Source organism: Hemitrygon akajei, chromosome 13, assembly GCF_048418815.1.
Source record: "Hemitrygon akajei chromosome 13, sHemAka1.3, whole genome shotgun sequence".
In the NCBI taxonomy this organism is placed as follows: Eukaryota; Metazoa; Chordata; class Chondrichthyes; order Myliobatiformes; family Dasyatidae; genus Hemitrygon; species Hemitrygon akajei.
The window spans coordinates 58,568,309-58,591,846 of NC_133136.1; the positions used below are offsets into that span (position 1 = coordinate 58,568,309).

The window sequence follows — 23,538 nt, forward strand, 5'->3', positions numbered from 1 at the left end:
GTAGATAACTGCCATCAGGGTCCTTTTACCCCTGTGATTTCTGAGCTCAACCCATAAAGATTCTGCACCTTTCGATCCTATGTCACCTCTTTCTAACGATTTAATATCATTTCTTACCAATAAAGCCACACCACCTCCTCTGTCTACCTGCCTATCCTTCCGATACACTGTGTATCCTTGGACGTTCAGCTCCCAGAGACATGCATCCTTTAACCACATCTCAGTGATAGCCACAATATCATACCTGCCAATCTGTTGCTGTACGACAAGATCATCCACCTTATTCCTTATGCTGCGTGCATTTAAGTATAACACCTTAAGTCCAGTATTTGGTACTTTTTGCTTTGATTGCACTGCAACTCATCCCAATGGCTGCAAATTTACCCCATCATCTGCCTGTCCTTCCTGACATCTTTACTGCTCACTATTTTAGATTTGTTTTCCCCCTCCTCCGCTCTATCTTTCCAGTTCCCATCCCCCTGCCAAATTAGTTTAAACCCTCCCTAACAGCTCTATTAAACCTTCCCACCAGGATATTGGTCCCCTTCGGGTTCAGGTGTAACTGTCCTTTTTGAACAGGTCATACTTCCCCCAGAAGAGATCCCAATGATCCAAGAATCTGAAGCCCTGCCCCCGTCTCTCAGCCACACATTTATCTGCCTGATCCTTCTATTTTTGCCCTCGCTAGCACATGGCACAGGTAGCAATCCTGAGATTACTACCCTGGAGGTCCTGCTTCTTAGCTTCCTTCCTAACTCCCGGAAATCTCTCTTCAGGACCTCCTCCCTTTTCCTATCTATGTCATTGGTACCAACATGTACCAAGACAGCTGGCTGCTCACCCTCTCCCTTCAGAATATTCTGGACCCAATCTGAGACATCCCGTACCCTGGCACCTGGGAGGCAACACACCGTGCAGGTATCTCTATCAGGCTCACAGAATCTCCTGTCTGTTCCCCTGACTATGGAATCCCCTATGACTACCACATTCCTCTTCTCCCTCCTTCCCTCCTGCACAACAGCGCCAGGCTCAGTGCCAGAGACCCGGTCACCATGGCTGTCCCGTCAAGTCATCCCCCTCAACAGCATCCAAAACGATATACTTATTGCTGAGGGGAGCAGCCACAGGGGCGCTCTCCACTATCTGGACATTTCCCTTTCCTCTCCTGACAGTCACCTAGTTTTCTGACCCTGTAGCCTAGGGATGACTACCTCCCCTGTAACTCCTGACTATCACCTCTTCACTTTTCCTAACAAGCTGTAGGTCATCAAGCTGCAGCTCCAGATCCCTAACACAGTCCCTGAGGATCTGCATCTCGGTGCACCTGGCACAGTTGTGGCCATCAGGGAGGCTGGAGGTCTCCCAGGATTCCCACATCTGACACCCTGAACAAAGCACTAACCTGCTACCTAATTCTACTGGAATGAAACAAGGAAAAATAAGTCTACTCACCCACTTACCTCACCAAACACACAAACTTTTTAAACCATTAGCTCATACCGTTAGCTGTGTGGGCCCTGCTGTTCCTCCGTCTGTCCGGGCCGATTCGCCAAGGGGAAAAAAAAGACCTACTTCTAAGCTAATTAGATTAATTAAAGGAGCTTACCCAGCCTTACCTGACTGGGAGCAAGTTCATCCTCAGCCTCTGCTCACCGAAGCCTCTCAAGCCAAAGGCTTCCTACTCTGTCTCCCGCTCCGTTAATCTGCTCGCATTTTAAACTCTCCTGCTGCCTCAGAGGCCGACCTTCACACGCTTGCACTGTTGTGCCCCATTCAAACTGCCTAAGAAATGACCTACCCCCTCTCAATCTGTTCGCTTTTTAAACCCTCCTGCTGCCTCAGAGGCCGACCTTCACGCGCTTGTGCTGTCGTGCCCCGTTCAAACTGCTGAAGAAATGAGATCTCCGTATTTAGTTTTAAGACTTGCAAAAAGATCTGATCACATTTTAGGTCATATTTATACAGAAATAGAGAAAATTCTGCAGGGTTCACAAACTGTCTAGCACTACTACATCTTCAAATGGGAAATTCCATAGGGATGCTCCTGATTGGCTGATATCCTAGAGAAATCACACAACTAGACAGGCAATCATTTTTTTCTAATCATTCAGGGGAACATCCATGAAAATTCTGTTCCGGTGTTGGTACATTTGAAGATTAAAAAATTACTGTATATTACAATAATGAGCAAATTTTGTTGTAATCCAAACATGGACATTTAAAGTTTTATACATCAAATAAAATTAATTATCACAAAAGGATACAAACAACAGTTTCTCAATTTATGAAAGGAAAGCATTCCTGAAAATATTTAAGCAAAATACTACAAATAATAAAAGCTAAGTGTAATGTATTATGACTGGGTACAATGTGGTCCAATGTGTGACAGTGGTAACTATTTGCTGTAGCAAAAAATCAAATATTTAATATTTTGATGAATAAGTGTAACTAGCATCACTGTAATTATGAGGTGTGATAACAAAGCTATAATTTCTTGGAATTTTCATCTCAGAACCCATGAAGCTTCAGGAAGGAGAAGTCCGCATTCTTCCCTATGCCTATTGTCAGAACGCCTTCGGCTCTGAAAAAGCCACTTCTCAAATTTTATGTGCAGGTTATCAACATGGAACTGTGGATGCCTGCAAAGTAAGGGATTATGAATATTTTGTTAATACAAGCCCAGCACATCTTGCATTTGTGATGTTTTGTCTGGCTAATTGGGTGGCTTTGCAAGATACTAGAACTCAGCTAGCATGTGGTTGAAGTTGGTTCTTCCAGCCCTCCTTCCCTCCACACTCTGCCTGCCCCACCCGCCACCCCCACCCAATTTAAGAAATGAAGTAGTGCTTACTACCTGTTGCTGCAATTTCATAGGTAAGGCGGCTCCTACTGATGTCATATGATATGTGAAGTAGGAGAGGAGAGTTGGGAAGAGGGATTAGCCACAAAAGTTCTTTTGTTGGCCAGCCTGTGCATAATGGTTGCAATGGCACCTTCATTTTGCAAATTTCTGTGATCCTATTGTGGGGTTATCAAAGGTTATTAAAGGGTTTGATCAATCTAACTGCTTAATATGGTTTGCTGGATCCCATTTCTATTTCATCCTGAGATTACAGCATAGAACTGCATCATTTGCCTCTCTTCTTTCATGTCATAATACCACTCCCAACCACCTCTTGTCTTTCTATATTTAATTATTAGCTTAATCTTTGTTTATGCCTGATCTGAACCTTCATATGCTTCAGAGTTCCTGGAGTTCTAGAGTTCCGCATTATCATAAATCTAGGATTTAAATAAAGGACAGTCTTGATGTACTTTTTCAGATATACACAAGCGTAAATGCTCTTACCTAGAAGCTAGATTTTAGGTATACTTGGTTAATCAAATCAGTGGAATAAATTTGATTCACGAAACAAAATAGAAAAATCAAGACAGATACACAAGAGACTGTGTTGTAATCTGGAGCAAAAAATGAGCTGCTAGAGGGACAGCAGGTCAGTAGCACCTGTGGAGGGAAATAAAAAGCAATATCAAAATATTCTAGCTCCATGAATGTTTAATACCAAACATGCACATTTCAAAGGGGTTGACTTACCCCATTGATTATACAGTGACCTACAAGGAGCACTATACTCTTGTAACGGTTGAATTTGGCTACAGAAGCACGATTTCTTGTTTTACCAAACCGTAAATCAACATTCTCCATATACTTAAAGCCTTTTGCAGTATGTAAAAGGAATTACTTCCCTAAACTCATTGTTGGGTATATTCCCTTGACTTATTGGCAAGTGTTTTCTCAACTTATAGACCAGAACAACCCACTCCATTTTTCCCATGCCCATCCTGAAACAGGAAAACAATTTATTTACAATAATCAAGGTGCAATCTACAGATAATTGTTAATAGGGTACGATGCAAAATCAAATCTTAAAGAATTTTATATTATCACATTATTGTAGTTTAATTGGGAAGCAATATTTTATTTTTTAATTTATTAGTATCTGAGCTTCACTAGCAAGACCAACACTTTTAACTGCTGTTGGGAAGATGGTAGTGGGCCACTTTCCTGAACTATCTCACACTTTCTGATAAAGATCCTCCCACAATGCTACTGGGTAGAGTATTCTAGGATTTAGACCTGGCAACAACAGGAGTCAGGATATATTTCCAAATCAGGAAGGAGTGCAACTTGGAGAGGAACCTGCTGATGGTGGTGTTCCCATGCACCCGTGATCAGCCCTCATTGTCCTTGGTGGGTTTGAGAGGGGTATTGTAGTAACTATAGTGGACAGGTACACACTGTAGCCACCATATATACTGGTGTTGGACTTGCCAATCAAGCAGCTGCTTTTTCCTAGTATAATTGGATATAATTTAGATATAATAGGAGCTGCACATAAAGAATGCTAATTTTAAATTTCTTGTGTAATTAGTTAGGTTATCTTAAACTCAATTTATCTAGTGCAAACCTTGGCTAAAGAGTGTGATTTTTTTAAAGGAGTATTGGCCTCCATTGCTGAACCCCATTCTGTATTTCTGTTGAGCAGGGTGACAGTGGAGGATCCCTGGTTTGTGAGCAGCCTGGAAAGAGATGGACATTATTTGGTTTAACCTCTTTGGGACGTCATTGCTCTGAAATAATCCATCATCCTGGTATATACTCCAATGTAACTCATTTTGTTGAATGGATTGAGAGGCAGATCTACATTAACACATTTTTATGAATGAATTATTTAAAGGCCAGTACTACAGCATCCCAGATGAGATGTCAAGCAGAAGGAGGCAGAATTGTGCACATTGACACGGCCAACAAAATCACTTCCTTCGTGATTGCACTTTTGTGTACACTGAAAATATCTGATAATAATCATTCCCATCACCACTCTTGACCTTCCTGTTTATTAAAAAGATTTGGTTATCTTCTAATTCATATGAAATAGCTACATCAATCTGCTCTACTAGGCTATTAGATCCATCAGTGCTTATAAATATTGACCTGAAGGACATTAAAAAATATTTGCGCAGTCAGTAACACATTAATCATCTGTTGGTTTGTCTTGAGTTTTACATTACAGTATTTCCATTTCAAAACTGTACAACCCTATATGCCCTAGGTCATTCTGTGTTGCTTAAATAGTCTTGGGAAAATATCATCACCTTTAAATTGACTGTTTAAAAAATTATTTTGCACATTCTTCACCAGACTGCCTCACATTGAGAATGCTGGTGAGGGGGTAAATGCTTTCATATTTTCAGAAGCATTTGTTGGCTGGTCTATTTTGCTTCAATGCAAAACTTCCAAATCCAAAGTTGAATTCTACGTAATGATATTTCTACAATTTTTTAAATCGTAAATGTAATCATCACTGTAGAATATTTCCAGCATGTTGATATCAAAAGTGCTTCAACAGTGATTTGTTAACTGGACTATGTGTTCAACAATATGTATTTTATGCAGTAAAATTCTTTCCTGAATGGTTACCTGTCAAGTAGGTGTCATGTGGAAAAACAGGGTTTAGATGGGTGATTATGAACTGAAAATGTATTTAAAAATTACATAAATAATTGATTTTGTAGTATTAATCATATCAGAATAAACTTCGTCTATGTAGCACCTTTCAGCTTTAAAGCAGAAAGCAACCATGCAAAGAATGAATAAAATGCACTTCTCTAGAATCTATAGTATAATTTCATTACCTTAATTAAGTTTATAATCAAGATATAAATAAGACAGGGACACAATCAGTGGCACGGAGCTTCATAACAGTAGTTCAAAAAATAATATTTTCTGATGGTCTCATCTTTCATTCTGAATTAAGCTTATTTTCCTTCACAGTTTGATACTTTTTTGTATAAACATGAATGAAATAAAATCTTTCTTGCCCCATCACTGGTGTTATTACTCTTTACATTGTCAAATATTCATTATATGTGAAATATGCAAACTTAACTCTGTTCCAAAGCATTGTGTACTTTTAATAGTACTGTTGTTAAGTGGTAATGATGTTCTTACCGTAAGTTACTCTTTGATCCCAATGTTTGGTTTTGGCTCATTCTGTGCGTTCACATTGCACTGTATGTCTGAATAAATATTACACTTTGATATAGAAGTTTCAATGATGTAATCCTAAAAGCTTAGTTTAGAAATGAGAAAAGGGTTTCTGAAAAATATCTGTAATGAACAATGCAACATTCCATGTAAAGAAATGACTGCAATTCAGAAAATATTCTTATATTCCTTTTACTAAGTGTGCTCTTAAAAATTGTGTGTTTACATATTATTTTCTTGATGTTTTAGTTGATGTTTACAAATGCCTTGGTTCAGGGGTTCCCACCCTGGAGTCCATGGATCCTCTGATTAATGGTAGGGGTCCATTCCATAAAAAAAGATTGGGAACTCCTGCATTAGTTGATAAGCGGTGATGCAGACTGGTACCAGATGAAATGATAGAGTCAATCACATGTTAAGACATAAACTAATAACTCTAGTTCTTGCCTTTAGTAGTTCGGAATCTTAAAATTCAGGTTGCTGTTTTGTTGTCTTCAATAATAAGTGCACCTCAAATAAGGTTTTCGACTTGAGCTTCTGTGATTTAACTGGTTATTCATTACATTGATGCATTGCAGTTTTCCTGTGCTGTGTCAGAGGTTTACAAAATTGCGAGGAGTGCTAATAAGATAGACAGCTACAGTCTTATTAGTGTAAGGGAGTCTAAAACTAGACAGTGTACTGTAAGTATAAGGTGAGAGGAGAAAGGTTTAAAGGAGAACTGAGAAGTAAGTTTTGTTTCAAAACAAAGTGCATGATGAGTTTGTTAAATGAGCTACCAGAGGAGGTGGGGAGAGGCAGATATAATACATTTGGACAGGTACTTGAAGTAGCTCAGGGAGGCACCTTGGTCAGCACGGATAACTTGGGCTTGAAGGATTTGTTTCTGTACTCAATGGAAATACCCTGGATTTTACAACCTGGTGAAATGAGATATTAACTTGTAATTTTGTAAATAATTAATTCCTCGTCTTTGCATCAAAGACTGCAGCCTCTACTGAATTAACTATTTCCAGGAATGACTGTGTAGGTCTTAAAACATAAACATTCTTTGAGCCACCTAATCTCTTGCCTGAACAATGTGTGCTTGTATTAATGATCTCAACATCACATAATGTTCCGTATTTCTTTGACTTCAATTGTGTGAAATAGTAGCAGCGGTAAGGTTCGATTTAATGAATAGTTGAGATGACATACAGTGTTACTATCAAATCAATCTAGCAAATTGTGGAAAAAGTGCCCTTGGAGAGGGGTGTTCAACATTATTGGGCTGCTCTGATTCTCCTGTTACATTTAGTCCAAAATTGGCCTAAACCTTACTTCCATCAGTTTTACAATTAACATGCTAAAAGAGGTGGGGAAGTGGAATTGCTAATCAGTGAGGGTATCATAACTGCAAAAAGGGAGTACGTCATGTAGAGATTGTCTACTGAGTCAGTGTGGGTGGAAGTCAAAAGCAAGAATGGGGCAATTACTGCATTGGGGAGTATTGTATAGACCCCCCAACAGCAACAGAGACACTGAGGAAAAGATTGGGAGGCAGACTTTGGAAAGGTGCAAAAATAACAGGGTTGTTGACATGGATGATTTCAACCTCCCTAAAATTGACTGGCACCTCCTTAGAGCAAAAGCTGTAGATGGTGTGGAATTTCTTCAGAAGGATTTCTGACACAGTATGTAGACAGGCTGACTAGAGGAGAAGCCCTAATGGATCTGGTACTAGGCAATGAACCTAGTCAGGTGACAGATCTCTCTGTAGGTGAGCATTTCAGAGACAATGACCACAATTCCCTGACCTTTAGCATTTCCTTGGACAGGGATAAGAACAGATGGTATGGGAAAGTATTCAATTGGGGGGAGGGCAAATGATGATATTATTAAGCAGAAAGTTGAAAGCACAGATAGGGTACAGGAGTATTCAGGGAAATGCACAACAGAAATGTGGAGGCTGTTTAGGGAGCACTTGCATGGGGTTCTGGATAGGATTCTCTCATTGAGGAAGAGAAAAATCATGATTGACAAGAGATGTGGGGCACTAATCAAGAGAAGGAAAGAAGAGCACTTAAGGTTTAGGAAGCAAAGATCTAGGAAGTTACAAGTAGCTAGGAGAGAGTTTAAGAAATATCAGTGATGACTTGCAGTCAAGTATGATTCTTCTGGTGGTGATCTGGTCACTTGTGGGTCTTGAGATGACTGAAGTGGTCAATCCATGATCCACAAGCCCTATGGCAGTGTTGGCAGGTGTAGGTCATTGAAGTGCTGGTGAATGTCGCTAGTCGGGCCTTTCCCAGTCTCTCCTTATGTTGAAGACTCTTAATCTCAGTAGCACAGTGGAGGTATTCTTCAAGCTGTACAGATCCCTCATAGACAGTCCTTCTCCAGCTTTTCTTACCCTGTGTTAATTTCTCCCATCCATTCAGATTGATGTGGCACTTCCTCAGGTGGGTTTTGATCTTGTCTTTGAATCACTTTTTCTGCCTTCCAGGAGTGCACTTTGCATTCTTGAGTTGATCAAGTAGGAGTTGTTTAGGGAGGCGGGAGTCAGGCACGCGGATGATGTTGCTGACCCATCACAATTGATGTTGAGTCACGATTGTGGCTATGGAGTTAATGTTAGCTTCCTCCAGGATGCTGGAGTTAGCTTGCCTGTTCTTCCCGCTAACACTCAGATTCTTTTTGAAGGTAAATTTCCAGGGATTTTATGTGTCTTATATATGTTGTCCATGACTCCGCTCCATATAGCAAGAAGTGGACAACAGCTTTATAGAACAGAAGCTTAGTGTTGGTGTGGATATCTTCAAAAACCCTCTTTCTCAGCCTGGCAAAAGTTTCACTTGCACAGCCTATTCTGCAATTTATATCAAGGTCTATGTTGGTTCTTGAAGAAAGAAGGCTGCCAAGATACGTGAAATAATCAGGCTTCTCCAGAGTGATGTTGTCAACTGGGATGGTTGGAAGTTTAGGAGCTTAATCTGGAGCAGGTTGGTGCAGGACTTGTGCTTTCGTGATGTTTAGATCAAGTCCCAGGAGCTGGTGTGCTCTGGCAAAAGCTTCCGTTATGCACTGCAGATCTTCCTCAAGAGTGAGCTATGATGGCGTTGTCGTCTGTATATTGGAGCTCCATGATGGAAGTAGTTGTCACCTTGCTCTTTGCCTTGAACCTGTTAAGGTTAAAGAGCACCCCCTCCCCCACATCTGTCCTATAGAGAATCTGGACTCCTTGTGGGAGGTCTTGGCCAGTGAGGTGAAGAATGATCACAATAAAAATGGCAAACAGAGTTGGGGCAATGATGCATCTCTGTTTGACCCTAGTCTCAAACTTGAACTGTGCTGTTTCATAGCTGCTGTCGCTGATGACTTTTATACTTACATCATTGTGTAAAAGCTGCAGGATCTTGACGTATTTTTCTGGGCACCCAATTTTGGACAGTGCCTGCCAATGGGCAGGATGATTTACAGAATCAAATGCCATATAAAGTGGGAGATTTTGTTCCTGAGCTTTCTCCTGTAATTGATGTGCTGTAAAAATAATCTCAGATGTTCCTCCGGCTGGATGGAAGCTACACTGAAACTCAGGAAGGAGATCTTCAGCTAGATAAAAATTCAGGTGAATACCTTTCTTGTTGTAGAGAGGAGAGAGAGGGATACCTTTATAGTTTCCGCAGTCAGCTTTGTCACCCTTTTTGAAGAGTGTCACAATCACGGTGTCCCTGAGTTCAGCTAGAATCTTCTTCTGGTCCCAGATCTTAACAAGCAGGTCATAAATATGACTTAAAAGTCTGTGCTACCTTCCTAGAGGATTTCTACTGGAATTCCATCAGGCCTAGTGAACCTGTTGTTCTTCAATTTCTTGTATGCCGTCTGCACCTCTTTGATACTAGGAGACTTACACACGTCCTTCTTCATGGGTCATTGTGGGAGCTGGTTGATGAGTTCAATGTCAACAGTGGTGTAATGATTAAGTAGTTCCTGAAAGTGTTCATTGCATCAAGAATTGATAGTATCATCGCCCTTTAGTAGACTTTGTCCATCTTTGGAGTGAAAGGGGTTTCGGTCACAATGGTTTGGGCCATACACTGTTTTGATGGCATAAATAAACCCCTGATATCACCAGACTCAGCATGCTGCTGTATTTCTAAGGCCCTCAGTCCATCACTGATTCTTTATTTCCCATGCTCTATGCTGGAATATGGCTTTAGCTTTGAGTTGGCTACTCTTTTTGCCTTGCAGTTGATGCCCTTCTGCCAGGCACAAAAAGCTTTCCTTTTGTTGTTGATTAACTCTTCTATTTCATTGTCATTTTCATAAAATCAATCTTTGTTTTTCCCTGGTCTTGTATCCAGTGATGTTTCTACAAATATTAAGGCTGGTGGTCTTTAGTGTGGTCCAGTGTGCTTCAATGTCCTCCAGAAACTGCTTTGAGAGTCTTTCAGAAAGGGCAGCCTGGAAATGTTATACCTTCGCTGTGTCTATTAAGGTCTGGATATTGAACCTGGGATGGCTTAGCTTCTTTTGCACTCTGCTCTTCCACATGATTTTGATGGTCATTTGTGAGTGAATAAGCCAATGGTCCAGCCATCATCAGCACTGATCATGGCTCTTGTATTCTTTACGTCTCTGTGATCCCTCCTATGAACAATTGTCTATAAGATGCAAGTCTTTGAATGGGGGTGCATCCACAAAGTTTCCACCTTATTTCTTTGACAGAACATGGTGTTGGTGCTAGTCAGGTCATGTTCAGCACACTTGGACAGTAAGAGCACTCCACTGGAGTTGATGTTGCCAATACCTTCCTTCTCCATTGCCTTTCCAGGAGTCACTTTCCCTGCCAACTCTAGCACTGAAGTCTCCAAGAAGAATAATCTCATTTTCCTTGGAAATATTTGATAGTATGCGGTCTAAATCAGCATAGAAGGTCTCCTTAACATGTTCTGGTCAGTCTAAGGCTGGAGCGTAGGCACTCACAGCTGTAGCTATTCGGTTGTTAGTGAGCTTAAGGCAAATGGTTGTAAGGTGCTCATTGATGCCAACTGGCAATTTGGAGAAGTGATTGATGACACTGTTCTTTATGGCGAATCTAACTCAATGAATTCTGGGTTCATCTGATGATTTCCCCTTCCCGAAAAAAGGTGTATCCACCCTTCTCCTCCTTCAAATGCCCTTTCTCATCCATTCACATTCAGAGAGGGCAGCAAGGTCGATATGGAATCTTCTTAGCTCCCTTGAGATGATGGCAGCATGTCTTTCAGTATGATCGCTGGTTTTGCTGTCCATAAGTATCTGCACATCCCAGGCTCCACAATCCATATGCTTCTGTTCCAGGCCGCAGTTTGGTGATCCCATTGGATGTGGTAATTCAGTCAGGAGTGAGAAGGCAGGCTATTTTTAGAGCACCTTTTCTATCCCTTTCCCCATGTGGGTGAGCAGAGCAGGTCCTGAACAAGGCTGTTCAGTCATGGGTGCAGCTACCAAAAAGCTCTATCTGCCTCAGACCAAGAGCATGGCAACTGTATCTACCACCCACTGCCTGTGTGCCAGGTTTTGGCTGGGAGCTCCCAGACTTCACTGTTCTGCTTCTGTCACCACTTCCTGGTTGCCACAGGGCTTTGTCCAAGTTGATCAAATCAGATTACCAAACCAGGAGAAATAACTTTCAACATGAGGAGACCGGTGCAGAAGCAGCCACCACATGGTCCTTGACAGAGAAAGGGCCAGAATCCAATGGCATGGAGACTGAAATGATTTGGGGGGGGGGGGGGGGTCCTCTTCTACTGTAGCCGTTGTGCTGGTCCTCGTAGTTTCGAGGTTCCGGAAACTCTAATGTACCACCAATTTACCACTAAGTTTAAGAATAGACTTCGCAGACCTAGAAGGGGACACGAGAAGGCCTTGAGGTATAGGATTAAGGAAAACCCAAGGCACCTACAGGTGGATGACTAGGTTGAAGGTAGGACCAATCAGGGATAGTAGAGAAAATGTGCCTGGAGTTGGAGGAAGTATGGGAAATGCTTAATGAATACTTTACTTCAATATTCACCAGTGAGAGTGATGTTGATGAATGTAAGGACAGAGTAAAACAGGATGATTTACTGGAGCATGCCAATGTTAAGAAAACATGTGTACTAGAACCTTTGAAAAACTTCAGCATAGGTAAGTTCCTTGTGTTTTGATAGGATATACCCCAAGTTACTACAGAAAGCGAGGGAAGCATGAGAGGATTAGAGGGTGGCAAATGTTATGCCTTTGTCAAGAAAGGAAATAGGGATAACCCTGGGAATTATAGATCAATGAGTCTTATGTCAGTGCGTAAGCTATTGGACAAGATTCTTAAAGACAATAATTATGAACATTTGGAGAAGCATAGTCTGATTAGGGATAGCCAGCATAACTTTGTGAGGGGTAGGTTGAGGTTCATTAGTCTGATTGAATTCCTTGAGGAAGTGACAAAACAAATTGATGAAGGCAGAGCAGTGAACGTGATATGTATGGATTTTAGTCAGGCATTTGACAAGTTCCCAATGGTAAGCTCATTCAGAAAGTCAGGAGTTCCATCGAAACTTGGCTGCATGGATTCAGAAGTGGTTGTCTACAGAAGGCAGAGTGTGGTCGCAGATGGAGCGTCTTCTGCCTAGAGGTTGGTGAATACTGGTGTTCCACAGTGATCTATTCTGGGACCACTGCTCTTTGTGATTTTTATAAATAACCTAGATAAGGAAGTTAAAGGGTGGGTTAGTAAGTTTGCAGATGACACGAAGGTTGGTGGAGTTGTGAATGGTGTAAAAGGTTGTTGTAGGTTACAACGATATGATATTGTATATTGCATATATTGTAGGTGACATTGATATGATACAAAACTGGGCCAAGAATAGGCAGAGGGAGTTCAATCGGAAAAAAGTGAAGTAATACACTTTGTAATGTCGAACTTGAAGGCAGAGTAGAGGATTAATGTTAGGATTCTTAGCAGCGTAAAGAAAAGAAGGATCTTGGGGTACGTGTATATAGATCCCTCAAAGTTGATAGCATGGTTAAGAAAGCATGTAGTGTGCTGGCCTCCATTAGGTTGGTGGAGTTGAGTTCAAGAGCCACAACATAATGTTGCAGCTCCATAAAACTCCAGTTAGACCACACTTGCAGTATTGTGATTAGTTCTGGTCCCGCATTATAGGAAGCGTGGGTGCAGAGATTTAACAAGATGTTCCCTGGATTGGAGAGCAGTCTTATGAGGATTGTTCAGCGAGCTAGTGCTTTTCTCTTTGGAGTGAAGGAGAATGAGAGGTGATTTGATAGAGCTGTATACAATGATAAAGAGATATAGATAGAGTGGACACCTAGAGGCTTTTCCCCAAGGTCGAATAGCTAATATGAGGGGGCATAATTTTAAGGTGATTAGAGGGGTGTCAGAGGTAAGGTTTTACACAGAGTGGTGGGTGTGTGGAAGGTGCTGCCAGGGCTGATGTTAGAAGCACAGTAGATTAATTAGGGACATTTCAGTAACTCGTAGATAAGCACATGAATGAAAGAGGAAATGGAGAGCTATGTGGGAATGAAGAGTTAGGCTGATCATGAAGTAGGTTAAAAGCTGGCTCAACATCATGGGCTGAAGGGCCTATACTGTACTGTTCTATCTTTGAAAGAACCATTTTCTAGGAAAAGCAATGTTGTATGAAGATTAGGACAAATACACTGCATTAATGTCCAGTTCTCTGCCACTGATAACTATTTAGAAAATTGAACACTGATACAAGCTATCTTTTGAAATATATAAGTATTTCTCATTCATCTTATGCATTTTTCTTGGCTGTTCAGAATAATGAAATTGTTAAATCCTTTACAACTTCTTGTAATCTTAATTAGTAATATAATATTTATCACTAAATATATTTAAGATACAGTTAGATAGGTTTTTACATAGTATGGGAATTAAGGGTTATGGGGAAAAGGCAGGTCGATGGAGCTGAGATTACGGACAGATCAGCCATGATCTTAATGAATGGCGGGGCAGGCTCGATGGGCTGGAAGGCCTACTCCTGCTCCTATTTCTTATGTTCTTATACAATATCACTTTTAGCTTAACATTTTGTTGTAATTTGAATCAAAATTGAAAATTCAAGTTATGCCCCTTTACAGAAGAACACAACAGGTCTATCCACATTTGTAATAAGAGAAATCTTCCTTAATTTGTTAGCAATAGATCCTTTAAATGAGTATTGATGGCTTTATTGGGCAATTCATTGATTCTAACATATTTAGAAAATATGACCATTCAGTTGCAAACATAATAGATCTAAAGTACTGCAAATAGATATCTGAATATATCACCAAAGAATATAGCAAGAATGAAGCTGCTTGGTTTAGAGGGCATGTGATATCATGGGAACCTGGATGAAGTTGAGTTGCTTTGTCTGGAGCAGTGGAGGTTACGGGGGAGATCTGATAGAGGTTTATAAGATTATGTGAAGCATAGATAGAGTGGAAAGAGAATATCTGTTTCCCAGGTTTAAAATGTCTAATACCAGAGGGCATGCATTGAAGTTGAGAGGGGGTAGTAGGTGAGAAGATGAGGAATACCTGGAATGCGCTGCCTGGTATGGTGGTAGAGTCAAATACATTAGATGATTTCAAGAGACATTTGGATAGGCACACGGATGTAAGGAAGATGAAAAGATATGGACATTGTGTAGGTAGGAGGGATTAGGGTTTGGATGTTTTTGATTGCTTTTTAGCTACTTCAGCACAACACTGTGGGCCAGGTGGCCTGTTGCTGTGCTATACTTTTCTATGTTCTGTTTTAAGAAGTTAACTAAGCAAGAAGAAATGTCAGTGGTATGAGGGGAGCAATCACTGTCGCTATGACTTTCAGTAGTTTTCTTCTTTAAGTGAACACTGTTTTCATGAAAGCCGCATAAACAATGTCACATTCAATTGCAAAGCATGACACACTGCATATACTCTCCCTAATGCTATTAACATTAAGCTATTTAAGCAAGATAGAACCACATGTATACTTGACTGATACAAACCATTACAATTATTTGTATGGCATCATTCAGAAATCTTCATATTTATTTAAAAAATACTATTTTAAGAAAAAAGCAACCATTCTCTAAGGTCAACAATACACATGAGAATAAATGGGTTATGAAAATTATGTCCATGTTAAGAACAACATAAATATGGAATCATCACCTGATCAATATTGGAAATGGCAAGCTTCGGACAACATAGACAAACTACAACAGTGCTAAAATCCCTGTGTGGGGAATAACAGTTGGGAAGACCTCAAGTTCAAACTTCAAAAAAAAGTTCAGTGTTCTCAGGGATAGCATTGGACAGTATATTCAGTTACAAAAAAATACATTCTAAATACCAAATGAAACACCATTCTAAGAAAACGAGCATATTCCAAGCTAAAACATTCATGCACTACTGTTTTTACAATGTATTTCTTTGTGGCTAATGTGTCACTTCCAACTGGGGATGGTTGACACCACCCCAAATGGCACATGGAGAATTGTGATTGGCTATTTGAGGCCTCATCTGTTCCCTGTATTAACATACCTAAAACATCAGAAGAAATTAGTTGGTGACTATCGCCAGCAAGTACAAGAATCTGGAGATCCTTGCCCAGTTTATAGACATCAGCCTCTTACTTAAATAGGCCTTGTGTCCTCCATTATACCACTGACCAGACAACCAGGATCGGTCATAACTTGTCTCAGGGAAAAAGAATGGAAGAAATTAGGCCATAAAGCTACTGGAAAGAACCTAATAAAAAATTACATCCGGCATGAAGATAGCATTTCATTCCAATTATATCTGGGAAGTACGGAATATATTGAACCGAATGTGGAATATTTGGCAGGTGCAATTTTCTCATGGGAAACTTATGCTACTAATCATGGAGTATCTCAAGAGAGGCAAATTCATTTCCTGGCATTCCCACAACACTACAATCCATTTCACAAGGTTTGGAAGCTAGAAACACAATCAGTAACCTTTACAGATTATTGGGGGCCAACCACAGAAAGTTGGAGACGCAATGTTGGAAGATAATTTAGCCTTGCCAAAATTTTTTAAAACAATGGCAGCTTGTGGAATTAAACTTTTTTTTAAATGATGGAAATGAAAGTTGGACCAGAATTTCCTGAAAGGTTGTGGCAGCAAAATTAACACTGACCTTTCCAGGTACATGTCACTTTTACATTTCCTAGGCATTCAATTAGCAAATGCCAGAATGCAAAATTTTATATTAAAACAGAGGTGGAATAAATAATTCCTTCTTTAAAGCCCTTATTACATGAGATTTGAAGTAAGAAGCTATCAAGTTATTATTACATTTTAATGTTTTGAAAAGAAATAGTCATGAAATATTTCAGTTTTAATATAAATCAATTTGATGTATTAAACGATGTGGAGAATAGTCATAGATTTAAAAAAACCTCTTGAAACATTATTAAACGGAAACACCTAAAATGTATTATTGAATCACTTTGAGTCTATTTTGTGTTGAATTGGCATAAATATTTGCATGTAGGTTGAACCAATTTAAGTAGACAATAAACATTCTGCAGAAAAGATATAAAAGATAGAGAGATGAGTCACTTTTGCTTGAATTTCATTAAATGTGTCCAATTTGAGTTATGGAGATCATTGCATAAATTTTGATAAAATTTCAAACAACAGTGGTCCATTTAATTCAGTACTTGACAGACTTAAATTGAAAAAATATACAAAATTTTTGGCACATGCCATCATAAAGGGACCATCATTTGATTTGGTTTGGAGCCATTAAATAGACCAATTTGGCATTGAGAAGTTATGTTATTAGCAGTAACAGATGATAATGAATTGCACACTGAGTTTAGATGAACACCAAAGGTTTGACCCAAGGCTGTCTCACTATTTGTCCTTTTGAGTTGTTGCTGACTGGAAGGCAGGAAGTTGGAGTTCAGAGCTACATTCCTTGTTAGTCTAAAAGGATCAAGGAATTGCCGTTTGTCCTGTGGGCAAGTCCTATAATCCACATTGCAACCACCCTTAGTGACATGATTGACCTCAGGAGCTTACTCCTTAAGGAACTGTGGGCATTGGTGTGGATTCAATGGGGCACCCTATTTCTCTCTATAAGGAGTATTATTTCAGAGAGTACCCTTCAGCAAGGCAACTCAGGTTAGTTTCAAAAGTAAATGGTAGCGCAAATACTGGCAAAAGTATTTACTCCTTCATCTATAGAAGGAGATAAACAAAAGTCTTTTTTAAACCTCTATATGTTCCAAGTGGATAATGGAACCATATAGCTAGAGAGAATTCTGATAACTCATCAGTCTTACCTCAGACTGGAGTGGAAGGTTTTGCATTTTTAGATTGTAAAGCAGTTCCTTGGTTGTTCTCACCTCAAGTCATGGGTGCATCCAACCCATTAAGGATAGCATATGCCATATGCAACTTTTGAAGAAAAGCAGTGTCTTTCCTTCTTTAAGTAAAATATTCAGCCTCTGGCTAAATACGTTGCTATGTTCTTTTGTTATTTCATTCAATGAAATCAGGGCTATTACTGTTATGGCTCCTGAAATATCAGAAAGTTATCACCGCTGAGCAGCTTTTTTTCTTGAAAAGATTATGTTGCCAAGGGAGCTGGTGGTGCTCAGGACCTCTACAATGCATGCTGCACAGACTGGCTAGGTGTCCTGCACACCTGAGTTAAGTCTTTTTGTGCTTTATTTCTCAACCTGTCCAGCTGACGAGCCTTGAGCAGTGGCGACGGGAATACCGTTCCTTGGAAAACCCGGAAGTACCACCTGAAAAGAAAAGCCAGGAATTACTTTGCTAAATTGTGAAGTTTGAACCCTCAAGAACAAGTAGATTTTGGGTCAAAGTAAGCTGCTAAAATATTAATGATGTAAACCAGGAGCCCAACTCATCTCCAATCTGCTGGGGGAAGTTGGTCGATGTAAGGTCGAGAACCTTACCAAGAACAACAATCCCTGCATTTACAACAATCTGGTTGTTTCACGAATAACACTATGAGACCTTTTGTAAAATAAATTGTGGACTTGGTTACTTGAATTTAATTGCCCTGGCTGTCATAGTGAAATTGAAACTAATTCCTCTGGATATTTGTCTAGTAATTTAACCGTAACATACCTTACCTGTGCCAGCACACGGTGATCTCCTCACCTGCTACCCCCAACCCAATTATGCATCTTTGGCAATTCAGACATCATTGGAAAGCATAGCATTCAGTTTCAACATACTCACTAATATTCAATTTCATCTCACCATTATCTTTAATCCCTCCATTTCTAAATTTCCAATACTGATTCTGTAATCAGTATTTAGTTAAAGACTAACGTCTTTGATTTTATCTCCAGATCAAATAGCCCCTTAGTCATTGACTTCATCCCTTTTTATTGACAATCTGAAACTTAAGTGTTCACTTTCAGCTGAACTTCACTTAGCCTCACTCTGACCTTAGTTCATGTGATGCTGTGCCTTCTTTGTTACATGCAGACTCACCAATTACGATACCTTGCTAGCCACTCTTATTCTGCTCTCCTTGTATCCAGAGTCTTCCATAATTTTGCTGTCTATGCACAAGTCCAGTTTGTCTATTATCCCTGTAATTGCTGGTTGACAATGGCTCCCAAAGGAAAAATGCCTTAATTTTAAAATATTTACACTTCTATTCAACCTTCAAGAAATTTTGCTCCTTGTGTCTGTAATCTTTTAAATCCCTTTGACTCCTTCAATCCTAGTCCATTCCTGAAATGAATCATTCCACCACACATCCTGGTGTCCTTGCTTTGAAAATGTCCTCTTAAATCTCTATCCTTCTTCCTTCGATATAGACCTTGAAAAATAGTGCTATAACCAAGGTTTTGGTTTTTCTCCTTCCTTCATATTTTTTTTTTTTACAAGACTCACCTTCAATTTTATGTTGCTTAGTAATTTGTTTGTGAAATGCCTTGAGACACTTCTCTCTACCCCAAAAGCACTTTATAACTGTTAGTCATTGTTTTCCTCATGGATGAGGACTTGTCCATTGGGTTAGCCCAGATTTGCCAAATTAGTTGAAAGCATTCTCTTGCTAATATGCCTGAGAAATCTGACAACAAAATTTCAGTGGTACACTTTTACTGAAATTTCACATTCTCTGTTTTATGAAAATTAGAAATGTTAGTATTACCTGGGCAACAAAGCTATCAATGTTGCAAGGGTGCAGACCAGGTAGAAGAGTGGTTCTGCCAGTTGATGTTCCATGATCCAGTATGGATTTGACGGAGGGTTGCAGTTAACACAAGTTCCACTATAGATTAACGCAAACATGAAATAAAAGAGAAGACTGCCAAACATTACAGTCCAATGAATCCAAGTCTGAAATAGAAATAAATTGTTAACTGATTCTTCTGTTTAAAAACATTAAAGATCTAGAACCTAGTAAAGAATTAGTTTGAAACAAATTAAATACTTGCTGATATTAGAGAACCTAATTCCTATTCAGTAACTTACCTGATGATAGTTCTTTTTAAATTTTAGTCATATAGTACAGAAACAAGTCCTTGGGCCCAAGTGTCAATGCCAACCTAGATATCCATCTAAGCTAGTCCTATTTGCCAATGTCCAGCCCATAGCTTTCTTATCCATATCTTTTAGAAGTTGTTATTGTACTGCCTCAACTACTTCCTCTGATAGCTCACTCTACAAACACATCATCCTTTGCATAAAAAGTTGCCCCTCAGGTATCCATGAAATCTTTGCCCTGTCACCTTAAAACTACATAAGTTTTATGATTCCCCAACTTTGAGAAAAAGAATTTGTGGATTCACTTAGGAAAGAGATCAGGAGAGCAAAAAGAAAACATGAGGTTGCTCTAGCAGACAAAGTGAAGGAGAATCCTAAGGGCTTCTACAGATACGTAAAGTAAAAAATTGGTCCACTGGAATATCAGAATAGTAATCTATGTGTGGAGCCAAAAAAGATAGGATTTTGTGCATTTGCATTTACTTGGGAGATGGACGCAGTGTCTATAGAAGAGCGGCAAAGCAGCAGCAAGGTCATCGATCCTATATAGATTTTAGAGGAGGAGGCATTTCATTGAGGCAAATCAGGGCGGACAAATTCTCGGGACCTGACAAGGTGTTCCCTTGGACCCTTTGGGAGGCAAGTGCTGAAATTGCAGGGGCTCTAGCAGAGATATTTAAATCATCCTTAGTGACAGGTGAGGTTCCAAAAGACTGGAAGATAGCTAATGTTATTCCACTGTTTAACAAAGGCTCTAAGAATAAACCAGGAAATTATAAGCCGGAGCGGCTGACATCAGTAGTAGGAAAGTTGCTGGAATATTTTCTAAGGAATTGGATAGACATCATTGATTAGGATTAGGCAGCATGGCTGTGTGTATGTTAGCTTGTGTCTAATCAATCTTAAATAGATTTATGAGGATTTTATCAGGAAAGATGAAGAAGGAAGGCAGTGGATGTTGTCTACAAGGAACTTAGCAAGGCATTTGACAAGGTTCCACATGAGAGGCTGGTCAAAAATGTTCAGTTGCTCAGCATGCAAGATGAGGTAGGAAATTAGATTAGACATTGGCGTTATGGAAGAAGCCAGAGAGTGGTAGTAGATGGTTGCATCTCTGACTGCAGGCCTGTGACTAGAGGAGTGCCGCAGGTGTGAGATGCTGGGTACTTTGTTGTTTGTCATCCATATCAACAATCTGAACGATAATGTGGTTAACTGGACCACTAAACTTGCAGATCATATCAAGATTGGGGTTGTAGCGGATAGCGAGGAAGACTTGCAGTGGGATCTGGACCAGGGTAGGTCTTACACAGTGAATGGTAGGGCACTGAAGTGTGCAGAAGAACAAAGGGATCTGGGAATACAGGCTCATAATTTATTGAAAGTGGCGTCACAGGTAGATAGGGTCATAAAGAAAGCTTTAGGCACATTGGCCTTCATAGATCAAAGTTCCTGAGTATAGGATGTTTGGGTGTTATGTTGAAGCTGTTTAAGATGATGTTGGTGGGGCCCAATTTGGAGTATTGTGTGAAATTTTGGTCACCTACCTTCAGGAAAGATGTAAATAAGATTGAAATGGTACAGAAAAATTTACAAGAAATTTGCTGGGAATGGAGGAGCTGAGTTATAGGGAAAGGTTGAACAAGTTAGAACTTTATTCCCTATAACAGAGAAGATTGAGGGGAGATTTGATAGAGTTATACAAAATAGTGAGGGGTATATACATGGCAAATGCAAGCAGGCTTTTTTCGCTGATATTAGGTGTGACTACAACTAAAAGTTATGGGTTAAAAGTGAAAGGTGAAATGTTTAAGGAAACATGAGGGGAAATTTCTTCACTCAGAAGGAGGTGAGAGTGTGGAACGAGATGCCAGTGCAAGTGCTGGATGCTATTTCGATTTCAACATTTAAGAGAAATTTGGAAAGGTACATGGTTAGGATCTGTATGGAGGGCCACGATATGGGTGCAGGTTGATGGCAGTAGGCAGTTTAAATAGTTTGGCACAAACTGGATAGGCCAAAGGACCTGTTTCTGTGCTGTACTTTGCTACGACAGTACAACCCAAATGATTTTATATACATTTTTGTAAGATTTCCTCTCTTCTCCCATGCTCCAAGGAATTAAATCCTACCTTGCCCCATCTCTCTCTATAACTCAGTCCCTCAACACCTGGGAATGCACACTTGAAAACCTTTTCTGCGTGCTTTTCAGTTTAATTACATATTCGCAAGACCCTGCAGCGGATAGTGAGGTCAGCTGAGAAGATCATCAGGGTCTCTCTTCCCGCCATTACGGACATTTACACTACACGCTGTATCCACAAGGCAAACAGCATTATGAAGGACCCCACGCACCCCTCATACAAACTCTTCTCCCTCCTGCTATCTGGGAAAAGGTACCGGAGCATTCAGGCTCTCACGACCAGACTATGTGACAGTATCTTCCCCCAAGCTATCGAACTCCTCAATACCCAGAGCCTGGACTGACACCAACTTACTGCCCTCTACTGTGCCTATTGTCTTATTTATTATTTATTGTAATGGCTTGACCGCTTTGTGCACTTTATGCAGTCTTGGGTAGGTTTATAGTCTAGTGTAGTTTTTTTCTGTGTTGCTTTCACATAGTTCAGTGTAGTTTTTATACTGTTTCATGTAGCACCATGGTCCTGAAAAACTGTGTACTGTACCAGCAGTTATGGTCGAAATGACAATAAAAAGTGACTTGACTTGACTTGACTTCCTACCGCAGGGTAACCAAACAAAACACATTACAGTGCAGCCTTACCAGCAAAGTGTATAATCACATAATGACCTCCCAACTTTCCTACTCAATGCCTTGACTAATGGAGGCCAGTGTGCCAAAAGCCTTCTTCACTATGACTCCAGCTTCAAGGAACCAGTACTGTGGTAATACCCAAGGCCCTGCTGTTCACTGTGAAACTCTTATCACAAACTGATTTTCCAACACCTCACACTTACTTCAATTGAAATTCATTTGCCACAGGAGGATATTGAAAGCATGTGAAGTGTCGCAGATGTAGGTGGGAAGGGACTGAACAAAGGGGACTAGAATGAAGTCACGGTACGTGGGCACGAGTTCAGTGGCACAGGAGTAGACAGAGACAATGAGCCTACCCAGTCAGGTTCGTGGGTCTCGGGTAGGATGTAGGAACAAGGAGGTAGGGGTAAGTGAACTATGAGTTTGGTGGCAGTAGCTAGGAGCTCTCAGAGTTGATGAAGTTAGTGAGATGTCCAAGAACTGCCGCCTGGCCTTAGCAAGGTAGCGGTCAGTACAACTCCACCCCTTTGCGGGTCTGATGGTAAAGTTGGAATTGGTGTGGAAAGAGTGCAGGGTGGTGCATTCAGAGGGAGGAGGGTTCAAGGAGGAGAGAGAAGTGCTGATGTTGAGCTAGTTGATATCTTGTCAGCAATTAGAGGTGAAAAGATCCAGAGCAGGCAGAGCACCAGAGAGGGTGTCCAAGAAGAGGAGGAGGGTTGGAGACAGGAGAAGGGGGTCATCGATTTGGGGTGGAAAATTCTTGCCAAAGTAGTGGGCTCGGAGACAGAGCCAATGGAAGACAAGCTCGGCATTGTGGCAGGAGAAGGGGGACAAAGGTAAGGTCCTTGCTGAAGATAGGACATTTCACCTCAGAGGGGGGAAGATTGGATGAATGGTGAAGACATGGCAGGGATTAGAGCTGGGATCAGAGGAGGGGACAATAGTTGGTTGTGCCAGAGGAGAGGGGAGGGTTGGGCTATTTAGGGAAGGTAGGGTGGAAGGAGGCTCTGAGGACCCAAGATGTGACGGGGGAGCCTGAGAGACTTGGGATTGGAGAGTGGTGGTAGGGGAAGAATGACTATTCTGGATTTGAACAGACATTCCATGGGAATGGGAATATTCTCAATGAGTCTGAGTATTGTGCAATGGTACTCGGAGATCACAAGGTGTGCAACAGGTCTTAAGGTGA

At 40.5% G+C, this 23,538-nt stretch overlaps 2 protein-coding genes across 5 annotated transcripts in view; one reads left to right on the forward strand and one right to left on the reverse strand.

Annotated features, from left to right (window-relative positions):
* Positions 1 to 5,890, forward strand: part of corin (corin, serine peptidase) — a 199,345-nt gene extending 193,455 nt beyond the window's left edge. For all 3 annotated transcript variants that reach the window (XM_073064708.1, XM_073064709.1, XM_073064710.1), the window contains exons 21-22: positions 2,513 to 2,646; positions 4,548 to 5,890. In XM_073064708.1, coding sequence (XP_072920809.1) covers positions 2,513 to 2,646; positions 4,548 to 4,724 — 311 coding nt within the window. In that variant the 3' untranslated portion in view covers positions 4,725 to 5,890. The remainder of the gene's footprint in view (positions 1 to 2,512; positions 2,647 to 4,547) is intronic.
* Positions 5,891 to 13,344: 7,454 nt separating this feature from the next.
* LOC140737914 (phospholipid-transporting ATPase VD-like) overlaps positions 13,345 to 23,538 on the reverse strand; it is a 193,517-nt gene continuing 183,323 nt past the window's right edge. For both annotated transcript variants that reach the window (XM_073064713.1, XM_073064712.1), the window contains exons 22-23: positions 19,236 to 19,423; positions 13,345 to 17,847 (exon numbers count right to left, since the gene is read on the reverse strand). In XM_073064713.1, the coding sequence (XP_072920814.1) occupies positions 17,703 to 17,847; positions 19,236 to 19,423 (333 nt within the window). In that variant the 3' untranslated portion in view covers positions 13,345 to 17,702. The remainder of the gene's footprint in view (positions 17,848 to 19,235; positions 19,424 to 23,538) is intronic.